Source organism: Schistocerca piceifrons, chromosome 8, assembly GCF_021461385.2.
Source record: "Schistocerca piceifrons isolate TAMUIC-IGC-003096 chromosome 8, iqSchPice1.1, whole genome shotgun sequence".
Classification (NCBI taxonomy): Eukaryota; Metazoa; Arthropoda; class Insecta; order Orthoptera; family Acrididae; genus Schistocerca; species Schistocerca piceifrons.
The window spans coordinates 243194818-243214308 of NC_060145.1; the positions used below are offsets into that span (position 1 = coordinate 243194818).

Below are 19491 nucleotides of genomic sequence, written 5' to 3' on the forward strand. Positions count from 1 at the left end.
GAGATAACAGTAAACGAATGGAAACACGAGCAAGCGCACACTAGTCATTCAGTGGACTATCTTCTATTGAAGGTATGTGCGAGTACAATGCACAACAGTGTTCAGACTCAAGAGTCATTCTTAAGTGCTGATAATATATACCTTAACAATTTAAGGGCGCCAGAAAATACGGGAAAGGTCAAAATTACATTGAGACGTGACCTGTTTTCTATACATGGTGTAAGAAAAATACATGGCCAAACTTTCAGGAAATATTCCGATATGTCGCGAAGTTGTCTGCAAGGTAGACAACACATCATACTTCCCAGGGTTAGAAGTTGCCCACTAGGCAGGTTACAAATTTTCACCGAAAAGTACGAGAGTTGGAACTTTAATAGTGGCAACTATTTACTTACAGCTCTTACAAAATAGATATGTGTTTCAAAGTTTTACTGACCTTCAAAGTAGTCACCAGCATTGTGTATAGCCCGTTTCCAGCGATGTGGAAGTCGTAGGATACTCTTAGCAGTGCCAGTTGTGCTGACAGTTCGAGCGGCGCGGTCTATTGCCCGACGAATTTGTAGCAGTTCTGAAGTGAATGCCATGAAGTGTTTCCTTCAGTTTAACAATCGAGTTTCACTTACGATGGCTTAAGTTGAGGGAGTGCACTAGGTGTATGTCACTTAGCAGCCCCGTCAGTCAAATCAGTAACAGCTTGCACTGTACATGTTTGAGTATTGTCCTGCAAAATAATAGTAAAGTCCTGCAGAAAGTGTCTCCATGCTGTTCGTATTTGGAACACAACCTACAACCAGCTTAGAGACAAAAGTGCTGACACTTTCTGCAGGACCTGACCATCATTTTGCAGGACAATGCTCAAACACGGACAGTGCAAACAGTTACTGATTTGTTTGACTGATGGGGCTGCTGATTGCAATACACCTACTGCACCCCCCTGACTTAAGCCCTCGTGAGTGCAACTCTATTGCTAAACTGAAGGAAACCCTTCACGGCATTCGCTTCAGGACTGCTACAAATTCGTCGGGCAAAACGCCGCGCTGCTCAAACTGTCAACACAACTGGCACTATTAAGACTATCCTACGACTTCCACATCGCTGGCAGCGGGTTATACACTATGCTGGTGACTGCTTTGAAGGCCATTACGGCTTTTAATCTATCTTGTACGAGCTGTAAATAAATATTTTCCACTATTAAAGTTCCATCCATTGTACACTCCTGGAAATTGAAATAAGAACACCGTGAATTCACTGTCCCAGGAAGGGGAAACTTTATTGACACATTCCTGGGGTCAGATACATCACATGATCACACTGACAGAACCACAGGCACATAGACACAGGCAACAGAGCATGCACAATGTCGGCACTAGTACAGTGTATATCCACCTTTCGCAGCAATGCAGGCTGCTATTCTCCCATGGAGACGATCGTAGAGATGCTGGATGTAGTCCTGTGGAACGGCTTGCCATGCCATTTCCACCTGGCGCCTCAGTTGGACCAGCGTTCGTGCTGGACGTGCAGACCGCGTGAGACGACGCTTCATCCAGTCCCAAACATGCTCAATAGAGGACAGATCCGGAGATCTTGCTGGCCAGGGTAGTTGACTTACACCTTCTAGAGCACGTTGGGTGGCACGGGATACATGCGGACGTGCATTGTCCTGTTGGAACAGCACGTTCCCTTGCCGGTCTAGGAATGGTAGAACGATGGGTTCGATGACGGTTTGGATGTACCGTGCACTATTCAGCGTCCCCTCGACGATCACCAGTGGTGTACGGCCAGTGTAGGAGATCGCTCCCCACACCATGATGCCGGGTGTTGGCCCTGTGTGCTTCGGTCGTATGCAGTCCTGATTGTGGCGCTCACCTGCACGGCGCCAAACACGCATACGACCATCATTGGCACCAAGGCAGAAGCGACTCTCATCACTGAAGACGACACGTCTCCATTCGTCCCTCCATTCACGCCTGTCGCGACACCACTGGAGGCGGGCTGCACGATGTTGGGGCGTGAGCGGAAGACGGCCTAACGGTGTGCGGGACCGTAGCCCATCTTCATGGAGACGGTTGCGAATGGTCCTCGCCGATACCCCAGGAGCAACAGTGTCCCTAATTTGCTGGGAAGTGGCGGTGCAGTCTCCTACGGCACTGCGTAGGATCCTACGGTCTTGGCGTGCATCCGTGCGTCGCTGCGGTCCGGTCCCAGGTCTACGGGCACGTGCACCTTCCGCCGACCACTGGCGACAACATCGATGTACTGTGGAGACCTCACGCCCCACGTGTTGAGCAATTCGGCGGTACGTCCACCCGGCCGCCCGCATGCCCACTATACGCCCTCGCTCAAAGTCCGTCAACTGCACATACGGTTCACGTCCACGCTGTCGCGGCATGCTACCAGTCTTAAAGACTGAGATGGAGCTCCGTATGCCACGGCAAACTGGCTGACACTGACGGCGGCGGTGCACAAATGCTGCGCAGCTAGCGCCATTCGACGGCCAACACCGCGGTTCCTGGTGTGTCCGCTGTGCCGTGCGTGTGATCATTGCTTGTACAGCCCTCGCACAGTGTCCGGAGCAAGTATGGTGGGTCTGACACACCGGTGTCAATGTGTTCTTTTTTCCATTTCCAGGAGTGTAGATTAGCTGTTTTTCCAGAGGGCGGTCGTAGCAACGCCACCAGGGCTCGCGGGTCTCAGGAACCTACTTGCTTCCGCAACACACGTGACCGAAACTAGATCCCAAGAGATTCTGATGCGGTACAGTATGTAGACTGCCACAAGGCCGTCCATCGGCATTTCACTACGAGCTAGGACTCGACGTCCAGCCACATTTCCGCCCCAACGAGCCGCCACCGGCACGGATATCGCCCTGATTCGCCACGACGCAGAAGACAGATCTGTCATCGTGGTTGTGAATGTCGTAAAACTTTGCTTAAATTACTCTTGTAGTACATACACTGTAAACTGTTCCACGGGAACTTGAACTCTCTGGATAGACAGACGAACTTTTTCGTGGAATTCCGTGCATAATAGAAGAACTGAAAGTGTAATTCAACTGTGCTTCAAGCCAGTCTCAATGAGGCATGCTATTTTCATTCTGTGAGGCCAGTTTGTTTGTTTCCAAAATACGGCCTTCAGCTAATGACTTTCATCGTGTCAGTCTTGTATTATTATTCGTCGGAGTAGACGGACAGTGGTTTCTGGTTTTCTTAACAAACTTTTCGAAGAATCTATGACATTGTCACCTACGACGGATTCTTCACGTCTCTCACATGTAAAAAACGAGAATATGTCATGTGCACATGATCCCGAAAGATTGTCTCCAAGTTAACGTCAGTTTCTTGAACTGAGCATATTAATTATCTGCTTTTGAACGAAACGTCATCGTGAACAGCGTATTTGCTGTACGGTGAGGATTGACACATTGACGAATGAACCATTCGTTATGGCTACCTTCGCATAATATTATGCAAAAAGTCTCTCATTAAACCCAAAGGAATTCTATCCACATGTAAAGGCTGTTAGTGGTACGAAAGTTAATGTTCGGACAGTCTTGGATGAAACAGGAACTAAAATTGAAGGTAACAAAGCAAAAGCGGAACTGTTAAACTCAGTTTCTAAATGCTCCCTTTACAAAGCCAAATATATCAGTATTGTCACAAATTAATCGTCACATCACTTCAAATATGAGTGGTATGGATATCAGGGTCAGTGACATTGAAAAACAGTTGATCGCTTCAAAACTGAACAAAGGTCTAGGGCCTGACACTCACTGTCAGACTCCAAACCGAATTCGCTGCTCATTTATCTCCTTCTTTAGCCATAATATACCGAACATCCCTAGAACCAAAAACAGGGCCAGATTGTTAGAAGAGAGCACCGGTGACACCTGTCTGCAAGTGTGATACGGAAGTGGCCCACAAGAACCGCCCAGTATCCATGACAACTATTGATCTTAAAATATTAGAAAATATTTTGAGGTCAAATGTAATGAAGTACCTCAAACAGAATAAGATCATTCTTGCTAACCAGCATGGGTTCCGAAAATAATGATCTTCTGGAGACCATGTTGCACTTATCTCACATGACATCCCGAAAGCCATAAATCAAGGCTGTCGCAGATATGTAAGTTTTTTTTCCCACAAAGTACGAGGGCTAATTCGGAAAGTAAGGAACGATAGGTCGCGAAATGGAAACCACAGTGAAAATCAAAACTGTTTTATATGCGACAGCTACTTATCTCCATAGTCGCCGATTTGACTTAGACGTTTGTCGTAGCGTTGTACCAACTTTCCAATATCCTCGATATAGAAGGCAGCCGCTAGTGCTTTCCACCAATTCTCTACGCTGGCCTACAGCTCGTTGTCTGTGCCCAAATGTTGTCTCCATAGCCAGCGGTTCATGTGAGCAGAGATGAAACTCAGAGGGAGACAATGACGGGCTGTTTTGTGGGTACTCAAACATTTGCAATTGAAAACGATACAGGAACTTCTTCGTTGCCGCTGCAGAATGCGGCTGAGAATTGTCTTGAAGAAGAAAACGCACGAGAGTTATGTAATGTTGGTTGCACAGCTTCAGGCGAAATTTCTCACCAGACCCACGTCCTCGGAGGGAGACACGTATCTCTATGTGCTCCCTGTGTGCTCGGAAATAAAAAGAACGACGTAACGCGATCGACGGGCATACTAGAGACACTGCCCAACACACCTGTGCAAAACATCGGTGTTTCACAGTGGTTTCCATTTCGCGACCGATCGTTCCTTACTTTCCGAATAACCCTCGTATTTGGATCACTAGTATATCTATACTTATTTTTGATACTACGAGTATTTGGTGTATCAAATGAAATTTGTGACTGGATTCAGAATTTCTTAGTCGGGAGAATGCAACATGTTATGTTCGATAGGGAGCCGTTGACAGGTGTATAACTTGTTTCAGGGGGATTGGAACACTTACTGTTCGTGTTGTACGACTTTAAATATATCGTCAGAATATTCGCTGATAATGCGGATGTCTATAATGAAGTACTTTTTGAGAAAAACTGAACAAATATTGCCGGCCGGTGTGGCCGAGCGGTTCTAGGCGCTTCTGTCTGGAACCGCGCGACCGCTACGGTCGGAGGTTCGAATCCTGCCTCGGTGATGGATGTGTGTGATGCCCTTAGGTTAGGTTAGGATTAAATAGTTCTAAGTTCTAGGGCACTGATGACCTCAGATGTTAAGTCCCATAGTGCTCAGAACCATCTGAACAATATGAACAAATATTGAGTCGGATCTTGAAAAGATATCAAATTGGTGCGAAGATTGGCAGCTTGTTTTAAATGTTCAGAAAATGAAGTAACATTGTATTCTATGACTATAATGTATACGAGTCACAACTAGAATCGATCAACTCTTACAATTAATGGTAGTTAAATGTTTTGGTTTAGTGGTAAAATGCGAGGGCGTTCAATAAATAATACATTTTTGTCTGATTTTATTCAGGATTGCAATACGTCATATTATTCCCCACTCTTCTGGTTACACAATGCTGTTTTTCACCATAATGCGACGGCCTTGCGCCACCTTACTGGAAGGCTCATGGTACCGCTCTACTGATCGACCTAGAGTCCAAAGTTTTGCTGCGCCAATAACCTCCTCAGCACTCACATACTAGTTCCTGTGGGGTGCGTCCTTCATTGCACAGCTGGTCCTTAGTTGCCATTTATGGTCTTCTGTTAGGCGGCGAGGTACCCAGCGAGCAAACGCCTTTTGAGTATCCCAAGTGGTGGACGAGTGTGGCAATACTAGCAACAGAGGCGTCCAATTGTGCAGCGAGGTGCTTGATTGTGATCCGTCCACCACTTCGATTGAGAGTGTCCGCACGTTCGAACACTGCAGAAGTCACAGCTATGCGCGACCAACGGGCACGAGGGAGATGGACAGGTTTGAACGACCTCGTTGCGTTGCTGACGACTCACGGTGCTTTGGTTCACTGTCAGGTGTCTGTAGAGATTCTGCAAGCGCCTATGAATATCCGCATTGGTCTGATTTTGCACCAAAAAAATTAAGTGACTGCTCTCTGCTCGGAACGCACCTGCCTTACACACGCCATTTTGAAGGCTATGTATAGAGCCGCCAGCTATCGGTACTTCGTGAAACTATAGAGGCTGAAGCGGGAATATTTCAATATGTCCCACAGCAAATTCCGCATTTTTTTCAGTTGAAACTGTTAGAGAAAAAAAAGTGTTGCATTACTTACTGAACGCCCCTCGTACTACGGAATGCAATGGGTCTATAAAGGAGATTGATTACAAAACATTTCTGCGACGCGTATTAGAAAATGTATGGGACACATACCAAATGGAATCAACGAGAGACGTTGAACGTATGCGAAGGAAACATGTTTTTTGACCCGTGGGAGTGTGTCATGAAGATGCTGAAAAAACTTGTGCAAGTCTTGAACATAGACGTAAAGTATCTCTAGAAACCGTAGTTACAAAATTTCATGGACCAGCCCTAAGAGAAAAATGTAGGAAGACAAGATTAGATAAATTACAGCGCCCACAGATGATTTCAAGGAATCATTCTTACAGAGTTCCATATGTTTAAGCAACGGAACGGGAAGAGCCGTAATAGCTAGTAAAATGCCAAGTACCCTTCTACCATGCACTGGACAGTGGCTTGTGGGGTGTCGACTGTATATGTGTGTGTCTCGGAAACGCTGTGTGGCACAATCATGTACTATGACTTTGCGAATTTCGCCACAGAAGTACACTTTGCTCAAAACGAAAACTACCTTTGAGATGTTATATAACAGGATACCTTGTGTTGCACATAGTTTAATTTACATCCAAATCAACGCTGCTTAATCAGCAACACAGATATAATGTTTAGCAACGCATAAATATTTTTCCTTATAATGTAAAGCAAAAAAGATAAAAAAAAAGAACTGTGTGACGAGATGCCCGATTTGAAAGAAAAAAAAAAGGTGAGGGACCTGACGTTTTAGTCAGATAGTGGACACTGGACTAGTTCTTTGAGATCAACTGTTCATATCTCCGGGTGTCCATCCAGACTACGGTTTACGTACTACTTCCCTAAGTTGATTAAGGAAGATGTCCGGATGGTTCGTTTGAAAGAACGCGACCGATTTCTTTCCCTATACTTCACTAACCAGAGTTTCTTCTCCGTTTCTAATTACCTTGTCGTCCAATGGGAGTTAACCCCTAATTTTTCTTTTTAAAAACGAGAACACACTTGAGCGAGTATTCATTTTTATTATTCTCAAATGGCTCTCAAAATTGATGTAGGGTTATTTTAAGGTATAGCGTAAGTCTGGTTTTTGCAAGAGGTCTAAAGATGATTCGTAACAAGCACTCACTGTTTTTCACGTCAGCCTAGCATTTTTTTCTATTCACATAATTATGTTTCACGCTGCACACAAGTCGTAATTGGATGCGAGTTAATGACGAATCCAATAGCGTGTTGCGATCTTTGTGGCTAGTGTTTACTCAACAGCTGTACGAATGTGGGTCGCGGTGCGAAAGGTCGCACTGCTGCAGCCGACCACCTGGTCGTGCCAGTCCTCCAGCGACTGCGAAGTAACGCACGAGTCACTAAACACGGAACTCACGTACGAGTAATGGTAATCACGTAAACGTTTAATGAAAGTCTAAAAGTATTCTTGACACGCAGTTATGTCGAAAATTTACGTTCTGAGGTCGTGTTTGCGTAAAATACAGTTTAAATCATAACCAGCCACTATTAACCCCAGCAAGACCAATGCATATCGCTTATCGCGCTATACGAGAAGGTTAGGGGGCGAGAGGGATATCTTGAGCCCATACAAAAAATTTCAAAATTCGTTAATTATTGTTGACTCAAGAAATATTGATGTGTAAATAAGGTCCTGAACTTGAAAATATTGAATACGACATTCACTGGGAAGAGTAGCATCTAATACGAAGACTTAAATTTTTGGATTCAGTTTAACTGGAGAATTTAAAACATTTCTAGAATGTGGTAGGAGGATTCATTAAGTACAAGATTTTTCAAAATTTTAAAATATAAAAAAACTAACTAGATTACCATGTTTCCAAAAGGTGTTCATAAAATACCCCCATCCGTCCCTTTGGTATTACGAAGGTTAATGATGTTTAAACCACATGCCATGTTGGCTGACTTTCGTTGCGGTGGAAGTTGCTTGTGCTGGTGGTGATAAATAGCAAGAAACGATTTAAAGAATAGAACTTCCATCTTGAGTCAGCAGTCTGACTGATTTGGTGCGGCCCGCTGCGAATTCTTCTCCGACACCAACCTCTTCATCTCAGAACATTACTTGCACCCTACGTCCTCAATTACTTGCTAGAGGAATTCCAGGCTCTGTCAGCCCCTATAGTTTTCACCCTCTACAGTTCCCTCTAGCACTATGGTGGCTATTCCCTGTTATCTTATGACCTATAACCCTGTCCCTTCAACTTTTCAGTGTTTTCTATACTTTCCTCGCTTCACCGATCCGATGGAGAACCTCCTCATCCATTACATCCACCTGACTTTCAGCATTCTTCTGTAGGACCGCATCTCAAACCTTTACGTTCTCTTCTTTTCAGGTTTTCCATTATCCATGATCAGGCTTCCTTTTGGTTTCTCTTGGCCTGTGCTGGTTCGCTTTTTATATCCTTCTTGCTTCGTCCGTCATGTGTTATTTTCCTTCAAGGTAGCAGAATTTCCTAAGTTTCTCGCTACGTGACTATCAATTTTGATGTTAATTTTCTCACTGCTCTCATTTTTGCTGCTTCTCATTACTTACGTCCTTCTCGGTGTACACGAAATTCGTATTCCGTACTCAGTAGATTGTTTCTTCTACTAAACAGATCCTGTCATTCTTCTTCGTTTCCTTCTTCACTTTCACTGAGAATAGAAATGTCAGCCGGAAATTTTATCATAAATATTTTTTTCTGCCTGGATTTGAATCGCACTCTTGAACCTTCCTTTCATTTCCGTCATTGCTTCTTCGATGTATAGATTCAACAGTAGAGGCATCCCTGCCTTACATCATTTTCAAACCGAGATCTTCAGTCTTCGTCCAGTCTTATTGTTGTTGTTGTTGTTGTTGTCTTCAGTCCTGAGACTGGTTTGATGCAGCTCTCCATGCTACTCTATCCTGTGCAAGCTTTTTCATCTCCCAGTACCTACTGCAGCCTACATCCTTCTGAATCTGCTTAGTGTATTCATCGCTTGGTCTCGCTCTACGATTTTTACCCTCCACGCTGCCCTCCAATACTAAATTGGTGATCCCTCGATGTCTCAGAACATGTCCTACCAACCGATCCCTTCTTCTAGTCAAGTTGTGCCACAAGCTCCTCTTCTCCCCAATTCTGTTAAATACTTCCTCATTAGTTATGTGATCTACCCATCTAATCTTCAGCATTCTTCTGTAGCACCACATTTCGAAAGTTTCTCCTCTCTTCTTGTCTAAACTATTTATCGTCCATGTTTCACTTGCATATATGGCTATGGACAAATACTTTCAGAAACGACTTCCTGACTTTTAAATCTATACTCGATGTTGACAAATATTTCTTCTTCAGAAACGCTTTCCTTACCATTGCCAGTCTACATTTTATATCCTCTCTACTTCGACCATCATCAGTTATTGTGCTCCCCAAATGGCAAAACTCTTTTACTACTTTAAGTGTCTCATTTCCTATTCTAATTCCCCCAGCATCACCCGACTTAATTCGACTACATTCCATTATCCACGTTTTGCTTTTGTTGATGTTCATCTTATACCCTCCTGTAAAGACACTGTCCATTCCGTTCAACTGCTCTTCCAAGTCCTTTGCTGTCTCTGACAGAATTACAATGTCATCGGCGAACCTCAAAGTTTTTATTTCTTCTCCATGGATTTTGGTACCTACTCCGAACATTTCTTTTGTTTCCTTTATTGCTTGCTCAATACACAGATTGAATAACATCGGGGATAGGCTACAACCCTGTCTCACTCCCTTCCCAACCATTGCTTCCTTTTCATACCCCTCGACTCTTATAATTGCCATCTGCTTTCTGTACAAATTGTAAATAGCCTTTCGCTCCCTGTATTTTGCCCCTGCCACCTTCAGAATATGAAAGAGAGTATTCCAATCAACATTGTCAAAAGCTTTCTCTAAGTCTACAAATGCTAGAAACGTAGGTTTGCCTTTCCTTAATCTTTCATCGAAGATAAGTCGTAGGGTCATTATTGCCTCACGTCTTCCATCATTTCTACGGAATCCATACTGATCTTCCCCGAGGTCGGCTTCTATCAGTTTTTCCATTCGTCTGTAAAGAATTCGCGTTAGTATTTTGCAGCTGTGACTTATTAAACTGATAGTTCGGTAATTTTCACATCTGTCAACACGTGCTTTCTTTGGGATTGGAATTATTATATTCTTCTTGAAGTCTGAGGGTATTTCGCCTGTCTCATACATCTTGCTCACCAGATGGTAGAGTTTTGTCAGGACTGGCTCTCCCAAGGCTGTCAGTAGTTCTAATGGAAAGTTGTCTACTCCGGGGCCTTGTTTCGACTCAGCTCTTTCAGTGCTCTGTCAAACTCTTGACGCAGTTTCATATCTCCCATTTCATCGTCATCTACATTGTCTTCAATTTCGATAATATTGCCCTCAAGTACATCGCCCTTGTGTAGACCCTCTATATACTCCTTCCACCTTTCTGCTTTCCCATCTTTGTTTAGAACTCGGTTTCCATCTCACCTCTTGATATTCATGCAAAGGTCTCTTTAATTTTCCTGTAGGCAGTATCTATCTTACCCCTAGTGAGATAAGCCTGTACATCCTTACATTTGTCCTCTAGCCATCCCTGCTTAGCCATTTTGCACTTCTTTTCGATCTCATTTTTGAGACGTTTGTATTCCTTTTTGCCTGCTTCATTTACTGCATTTTTATATTTTCTCCTTTCATCAATAAAATTCAATATTTCTTCTGTTGCCCATGGGTTTCTACTAGCCCTCGTCTTTTTACCTATTTGCTGCCTTCACTATTTCATCCCTCAAAGGTAACCATTCTTCTTCTACTGTATTTCCTTCCCCCATTCCTGTCAATTGTTCCCTTATGCTCTCCCTGAAACTCTGTAGAACCTCTGGTTCTTTCAGTTTATCCAGGTCCCATCTCCTTAAATTCCCACCTTTTTGCAATTTCTTCAGTTTTAATCTGCAGTTCATAACCAATAGATTGTGGTCAGCTCCTGGAAATGTCTTACAATTGAAAACGTGGTTCCTAAATCTCTGTCTTACCATTATGTAATCTATCAGATACCTTTTAGTATCTCCAGGGTTCTTCCATGCATACAACTTTCTTTCAAGATTCTAAAAGCAAGTGTTAGCTATGAATAAGTTATGCTCTGCGCAAAATTCTACCAAGCGGCTTCCTCTATCATTTCTTAGCCCCAATCCATATTCACCTACTATGTTTCCTTCTCTCCCTTTTGCTACTCTTGAATTCCAGTCACCCATGACTATTAAATTTTTGTCTCCCTTCACTACCTGAATAATATCTTTTATCTCATCATACATTTCATCAATTTCTTCGTCAACTGCAGAGCTAGTTGGCACATAAACTTGTTCTTCTGTAGTAGGCGTGGGCTTCGTGTCTATCTTGGCCACAATAATGCGTTCACTATGCTGTTTGTAGTAGCTTACCTGTACTCCTATTTTTTATTCATTATTAAACCTACTCCTACGTTACCCCTATTTGATTTTGTATTTATAACTCTGTATTCACCTGACCAAAAGTCTTGTTTCTCCTGCCATCGAACTTCACTAATTCCCACTGTATCTAACTTTAACCTATTTTTAAATTCTCTAACCTACCTGCCCGATTAAGGGATCTGACATTCCACGCTCCGCTTTCTCCTGATAACAACGCCCTCTTGAGTAGTCCCCGCCCGGAGATCCGAATGGGGGACTATTTTACCTCCGGAATATTTTACCCAAGAGGACGCCATCATCATTTAATCATACAGTAAAGCTGCATGCCCTAGGGAAAAATTACCGCTGTAATTTCCCCTTGCTCTCAGCCGTTCACAGTACCAGAACAGCAAGGCCATTTTGGTTAGTGTTACAAGGCCAGATCAATCAATCATCCAGACTGTTGCCCCTGCAACTACTGAAAAGGCTGCTGCCCCTCTTCAGGTACCACACGTTTGTCTGGCCTCTCAACAGATACCCCTCCGTTGTGGTTGCACCTACGGTACGGCTATCTGTATCGTTGAGGCACGCAAATTTCTTGCACGTATTTTACACTGTCTAATATCGTCTAGGGCCACCGCGAGCACGCAGAAGTGCCGCAACACGACTTGGCATGGCCTCGACTAATGTCTGAAGTACTGCTGGAGGAAATTGACACAATGAATCTTTCAGGGCTGTCTATAAATCTGTAAGTGTACGGGGGGCAGAGATCTTTTCTGAAAAGCACGTTGCAAGGCATCCCAGATATGCTCAATGATGTTCTTTTCTGGGGAGTATGGAGGCCAGCGCAAGTGTTTAAAGTGTGGGATTTCGCATTGTCCTGCTGGAAATCCTGAAGTCCGTCGGAATGCACAATGGACATGAATGAATGCAGGTGATCAGACACCATGCTTACGTACATGTCACATGTAAGGGTCGTATCTAGACTTATCAGGGGTCCCACATCACTCTATCTGCACACGCCCCACGTCGCTACAGAGCCTCCACCAGCTTGAACAGTCCCCTGCTGGCATGCAGGTTCCATGAATTCATGAGGTTGTCTCCATACCCATACTAGTCCATCCAACCGATAAATCTTGAAACGAGACTCTTCCGTCCAGGCAACATCTTTCCAGTCACCAACAGTCCAATGTCGATGTTGACGGGTCGCGGCGAGGCGTAAAGCTTCGTGTGGTGCAGTCCGCAAGGGCACACGAGTGGACCTTCGGCTCCGAAAGCCCATATCGACTATGTTTGTTGAATGTTTCCCACGCTGACACTTATTGATGGCGCAACGTTGAAATATGCAGCAATCTGCGGAATGGTTGCACTTCTGTTACGCTGAACGATTCTCTTTAGTCGGCATTGTTCCCATTCTTGCAGGATCTTTTTCTAGCCTCAGCGATGTCGGAGATTTGATGTTTTACCGGATTCCTAATGTCCACGGTACACTCGTGAAATTGTTGTACGGGAAAATCCCCAATTCATCGCTACCAATCCAGTATCTAATTTCGGAATCTCTGTCTGCCAATTATGTAATCTAGCTGAAATCTTCCAGCGTCTCCAGGTATTTTCCAAGCATACCTCCCCCTCTTTTGTTTCTTGAACACAGTATTCGCTATTACCATCTGAAATTTATTGCAGAAGTTAATTAGTCTTTCTCTTCTCTGATTCGTACTGCCAAGCACATATTAACCCGTAACTTTGTTCCTTCCCATACAATTGCGGTTCAGTCGCTATTATCATTAGGTTTTCATTTGACATCTGTCATCTGACCCGTTTAGTATCCTTATATACTTTTCCTACCTATTCATCTTCTGCTTGCGACCTTAGCAGGTATAACTAAGCTATCGCAGTCCGCGTTGATTTGCTGTCGAATGTGATGAGAACAACTTTCCACTGAACTGTTCACAGTAACTCATTTTCTGTTGTACTTTCTTAATCGTAAAGAATCCACCTCATGTTATACCACTTTCTGCTGCTGAAAACTCCTACATTACTGTAATTTGAGCCAACAATGCACTAAAACTAAATAGATAATTTTCTAAGAAAAGAACTGAATTAGTTTTATTTTACTTACATTGAAAATCGTATCTTGTTTTATGACTTCCTTTCAAATATCCATGTTACTACAGAAAACTGATCTAGATTCAACACTTTTTTGAAAACGCATATTAACACGGAACTTTACGTACAATGACAGTGACTTACAAAAGCAAGCCAGCACTAAAGTATTTGCCTGTCAGGGAGGTTACATTATTTACGTGAATGTTAAAACAGATTGTCTCAGGAAAACGGGAGTAGGATTCGTTACGAATAGGAAACTCATGGTAGTGACTGAGGTGTTGTGAACAATTCAGTGACAAATATATTCTCATCAGAATTGGCAGGAAACCAACGCCAAGAACAATAATTTGTACTTGAACAACAGTTAGGGTATACATTTCAGCGTCAAAAACATACGATGAAGAATTAGAGTATGTGAGGGCATTGAATAGCTAACTCAGTTAGGAAAAGGAGATGAAAATCTAATAATCGTGGGGGTTGGAACACTGTAGGTGGGAAAGCAAAAAAGATTGCATCAAGGGAGAATATTGGCCCGGTAGTAGAGATGAGAGAGGAGAAAGATTAGATTAGTTTTGTAGTACGAGGGTGAAGACAAAGGAAAAAGAAAAGAAATACAGAGTATATATTATAGCCATTCGGAATAAAAGAGACGACACCTCCTTGAGTTCTGTGATAAATCTGAGCTAGTGGTGATAAATATACTGCTCAAAATAAAAGAAAATAAGATTTACCTAGGAAAGACAGATACGGGAGGATACAGGCTGAATAACATCGTGGCGAGACATAGGTTCAAAAATCAGAAAGGAGTAAGAAATCCAGGAGGTTGCTGGTTCCATGGAACAATGGTAAATTGTATAATGGTTAAGGAGTTGGACTCGCATTCTGTAGGTGCGAGAATCACATCTCTAACGCACCATTTTCATTTTCATTTTCTTCCAACAGAACAGAACCGGTATATCTGTCAAACGTGAGTCTATACTCTGTCCCCAATGATAAAGTAACCTTGTCTTCGATGGGGAGTTTAACCACACTTGGTTTTCTCGACATCTGTAACGCCGGAGAAATGTTTCCTCACAACATAGTCTCTGCACCAGTGTCCCGTATTTTATTTTAAGGTCTATGTACAGTGTGATTAGTTGAGAGACTGTCATTATTTCTCTACTTTTACTATACTGAGCACAGTCTCCATGTTTAATGAGAAATCATAGGAAACGTTTTATTTAAATGTATTAGCATTAAGTGTGACAGCGTGTGTGTTAATCATAATACATTAGTGACATACTTCCAGTGCCATGGGTCAATTCCATTGAAGTCATTCTCCAGTAGACTTGTAGCGTCTCCCGGGCTAAACTGCGGTGCTGCTAGAACAGCGTTCAGGAACACAGCAACCAAGAAAATCTGAAAAATATGTACAACATAAAAGATAACTGCATTTGAAACACTAGACTGCTCTCTAACACAACCACTAAGAACGTACATACCAAATGTACAAGCACAATCATAGTCACCCTTACTCGCGGGTGCACATTCACATAAAATCTAGTTTTTTCGTGACAACGACACAAATTTGGCAAATGAGTGACAGTGTGACCCAGTGCTAATTTTTTTTTCTTGTTCAGTTTTAGTGGTGTAACAAGTTACTAAAATACACTGACATAATTTGTACTTACGTTAGCATGGTTACTTTTGTGATTTATCTCGATAAGAAATGGAATTCTACAACCGAATGTCCATCTGTAAATTTCAAAGGAGCACCATATTTTGTTCAGAACGTTTTTTGTGGGTGTATGTGTCAAAGAGCTGTAACAAATCGAGATCTAACACAAAGCAAATCAACACCGCAAACATAGTTCACTTTGTGTGCAACGTTAATTGATTCTATCGTTCTCAAAAGTGAAGCTTTTGACTGGAAATAATGTTTTTGTCCTTTGCAACAATAACAAATAATTCATAATGGCCTGCAAGACTTTCGAACAGTAATTCTTTATCATATGAAACTGTTCTTCAGAATGCAGGAACGTGACGAGATTTCCTTTTCAGTCTCTTTATGTTCGTAGTTATAGCGACAGCAGAAGAAGAACTCGTCTATGTGGGGCAACCAGTCAGTCATACCGGAAAAGTTCAACATAATTTGGCTTTATGTACAAATTTATTTATTTATTAACTGGGCGAAAAGTTAATCTTCATAGGAAATATCATGGCAAGAAGACCTCTGTATCTTACTGAATCGTTTGGTGCACAATCATCTGATAAATTTATACGCTTGGTTCAAAACTTATCTGCATGACTCATCACTACCTATTACCGAAATGCGCCTTCATGGGTATTATCAAGGGGTACCAAACTGAAAATTACGTTCATGTTATCGCATTTCGTGATCCACGCAGGAATATGAAAAGGAAAATGGATGGAGCTTAAACAATAAGAACTCAGCGGTATCATAGTTGACAAGGGCACAACTAACGCAGACGTGAAGTTTAATGTGTAGAAAAGGAGAAGCATATTTTATCACCGTACCAGCGTCTCTAAGACGTTAAATTAGGTGAGCATATCTCTTGAACTGAAAAGTAGGCTGCAATTTTTTTCGCTCTTTACAAGATATTTCACAATCCCTGTTACAGGTTTCTAGGGTTTGTAGAGAGGACATAGTAGGTAAAGCGTTAATGAAGACTCATATCTGGGACGTATCGATTATATACGAAATGAGTTTGAAAATGGGATCCCCTGTTTCACTTAAGGCACACTGAGAAGATGATACCATCGTCAGTCTTCGCCGTAATTATAAAATCGCATGCCATTTTTTCCGAATACAACAATGGCTTAAAAACTGGTATGTTCTCCACTAGGAGCGTGGACTATGGTGCTCCGTGGAGGCGCCGCATTGTTGACTTTGAAGAGGAAATCCTTCGTCACGCAGTAGAGAACCCGACGAAGAGTGCACCTGTAGAACTCAAAGGGCAGAGCACATTGTCTCCGCTGTGTGCGTGCGCTGAAGCGGGAGATACGAAAATAGTCCAATCTTTAAACTTATTTTACATCCAAATGAAACATTTTCGGAAATGATTTCCTTATCAAAACTTTACCTAGTCCCTTCTACAAACTCTAGAAGCCTTTAAAAGGAAATGTGAATCACCGTATGTATGAAACTTCACATATATGTAAGTTGTGCTCTACAGCTAAGTGGATTACGAAATGGTGTAAGATTTGTTTTCATATTATCCTGAAAGGCTGTTGAACTCGCATTCTCACGCCTCCACCTCCACTATTCGCTCTTCCACCACTGCTCCTGAGTGAGTTACTGGATGAAACACTATATTCGTCCTGGCTAATAAGGTCAAATTACCCCCTGGTCTTGAGTATATAGTTGCACCGAGGCTGCCCTGTGTACATGAACCTCGTCGGCTCTCGCGAGAAAACAATTTATCAAAAAGGGAAACCAGATGCTGGGCTATCCCATACGTCAGAAGAAAACAAAAGAACACCTACTTGCACATACCGTAAGAGATTTAATACAATTCATTATACCACTGTACGAAGCAAGCGCCAAGTGATGGAGAGATTTCTCCTATAAAGCTACTATTGTTCAAATGTTCAGATGTGTGTGAAATCTTATGGGACATAACTGCTAAGGTCATCAGTCCCTAAGCTTACACACTACTTAACCTAAATTATCCTATGGACAAACACACACACCCATGCCCGAGGGAGGACTCGAACCTCCGCCGGGAAGCTACTATTAAGGGCTGTCTCTCCTCCAACATGTTATCGAAGTAGAGATTCCATTACCCTCACAACTGCATCTGTTCATGCTATTAGAGACAGTCAATCTCATAGCAGATGAGTCTCCGTGACTGAACACTGCGCGCGCGCGTGTGTGTGCGTGTGTGTGTGTGTGTGTGTGTGTGTGTGTGTGTGTGTCACCAAATGACTGTGGGCTCAATTTCATCTAATACCATTTACCCTTTTTCACATTAGTCCAAAGGAAAGCACGCAGGTAGCATTTGAAGAGAATTACATGTTTTTGATACGAAAGTTCATTAGCAAAAAGTTGTGCACCTAAGACATGCCTTTCCAAACTGCTATCGCGTGGTACTTCAAGCAGACAGCGATGTCAAAATCGATCGACAAGTAGACACCGTGTAGGACGACAAATCCACATTATTTAGAAGCGCAGATGAAACTATTTAAATGACTCAAGAATCTGTCTAAACATAAAAAACCTTTACCGCAGCTGATGACACTAGTAAGAGTTGAGAAATGGTCTACAGCGATATAGTGCAGCATAGTATGTGTTCCTTGGCTCAGTTGTATGATATATGACGTAACTTGTTATTCTGTTACAAAGTCGAAATACATTTGGATGATTACCATTTTCAGGTTGGTTTGTATAATAGAAAACAAAATTTAATTAAAGACAATACGGATTTAAAAATGGGAATTGTATGACACTTGATATAGACCTTAAAATTCATAGAATGAAACTAAATTTGTAAGAAAAATAAGAAATAAACGAATTAAGTACGACATTATAACTAACCAAGGAGTTGAACAAGCTTGAGTCTTTCACAAGTCTGTTGAATGTATTATACAGGATTATTCAGCTGCCCATGTCACTGGGTTTCGTGCAGCCCGCAACGCCTTCAACTTGTAACCTCTTCAGCTACCCACATGCAAGATTTTCATGTTATGTTTTTCGCTAAGCGGAAAGCTGTACCGAGAAAAATTGAACAGGCCTTTTTTGTAGGAAACATAATGTAATTAAATTTTATGCTGGAGGCCAAGGGTTTCCAGTTAATCAAGAAAAATGCGTTTGAAGGTTACTTTTGTACGTTTTCCTTGAATAATTCGAAAACTACGGCTTCTAGCGAAAACGCATCCCAGGATGACAAAAACGTCTTATTCATTTTCTTCTGTATGACTAATAGTTCACACGTAGCAAACGATGAATATGAAAATCTTGCACATGGGTATTAGAACGCATTACAGGTTGCATGAAAGCCAGTAGTAGGGGCAACTGAATCACCGTGTATAGCGTGTGTCAGGAGCAACGGTCAACATTCAGAGGTGTGACAAGCTATTACTTGGAGCAATAAATTTCATATGGACATATGCCATATTCTGAATTCAATGTAAACTGATATTTATTTTCTGTGTTATTCAGTACATTCTCAGGTTTAAACTAGCACACATATACAACAGTAAGTAAACGTTAAAGCATGCGTTTCACGAAGTATCGGTTGGATAATACGTATATTAACAAGTAAATCCGTCTCCAAACGTTATCGTTGATGTCACATTACACATGCAGCATGGTTCGCAATAGATGTTCGAATATTTCACCGTAAACTTCAATATATTTGTGTAGTTGTGGGAGACGATGTTGTGTCGCTTGTGTCGCTTGTCTGAGTGCCTCTGCAGCTTCCATAAGGACGACAGAAGAGCCCTAGTAGATAGTGTCGGAAGTTCCATGCGGCTTTTCGCGGATGATGCTGTAGTATACAGAGAAGTTGCAGCATTAGAAAATTGTAGCGAAATGCAGGAAGATCTGCAGCGGATAGGCACTTGGTGCAGGGAGTGGCAACTGACCCTTAACATAGACAAATGTAATGTATTGCGAATACATAGAAAGAAGGATCCTTTATTGTATGATTATATGATAGCGGAACAAACACTGGTAGCAGTTACTTCTGTAAAATATCTGGGGGTATGCGTGCGGAACGATTT

At 42.4% G+C, this 19491-nt stretch overlaps 1 protein-coding gene across 1 annotated transcript in view; it reads right to left on the bottom strand.

Moving 5' to 3' along the window:
- Nucleotides 1-19491, bottom strand: part of LOC124712534 (cuticle protein CP14.6-like) — a 36923-nt gene that overhangs the window by 3644 nt on the left and 13788 nt on the right. Inside the window, exon 2 of the mRNA XM_047242844.1 lies at nt 15050-15165. Within this exon, the coding sequence (XP_047098800.1) occupies nt 15050-15165 (116 nt within the window). The remainder of the gene's footprint in view (nt 1-15049; nt 15166-19491) is intronic.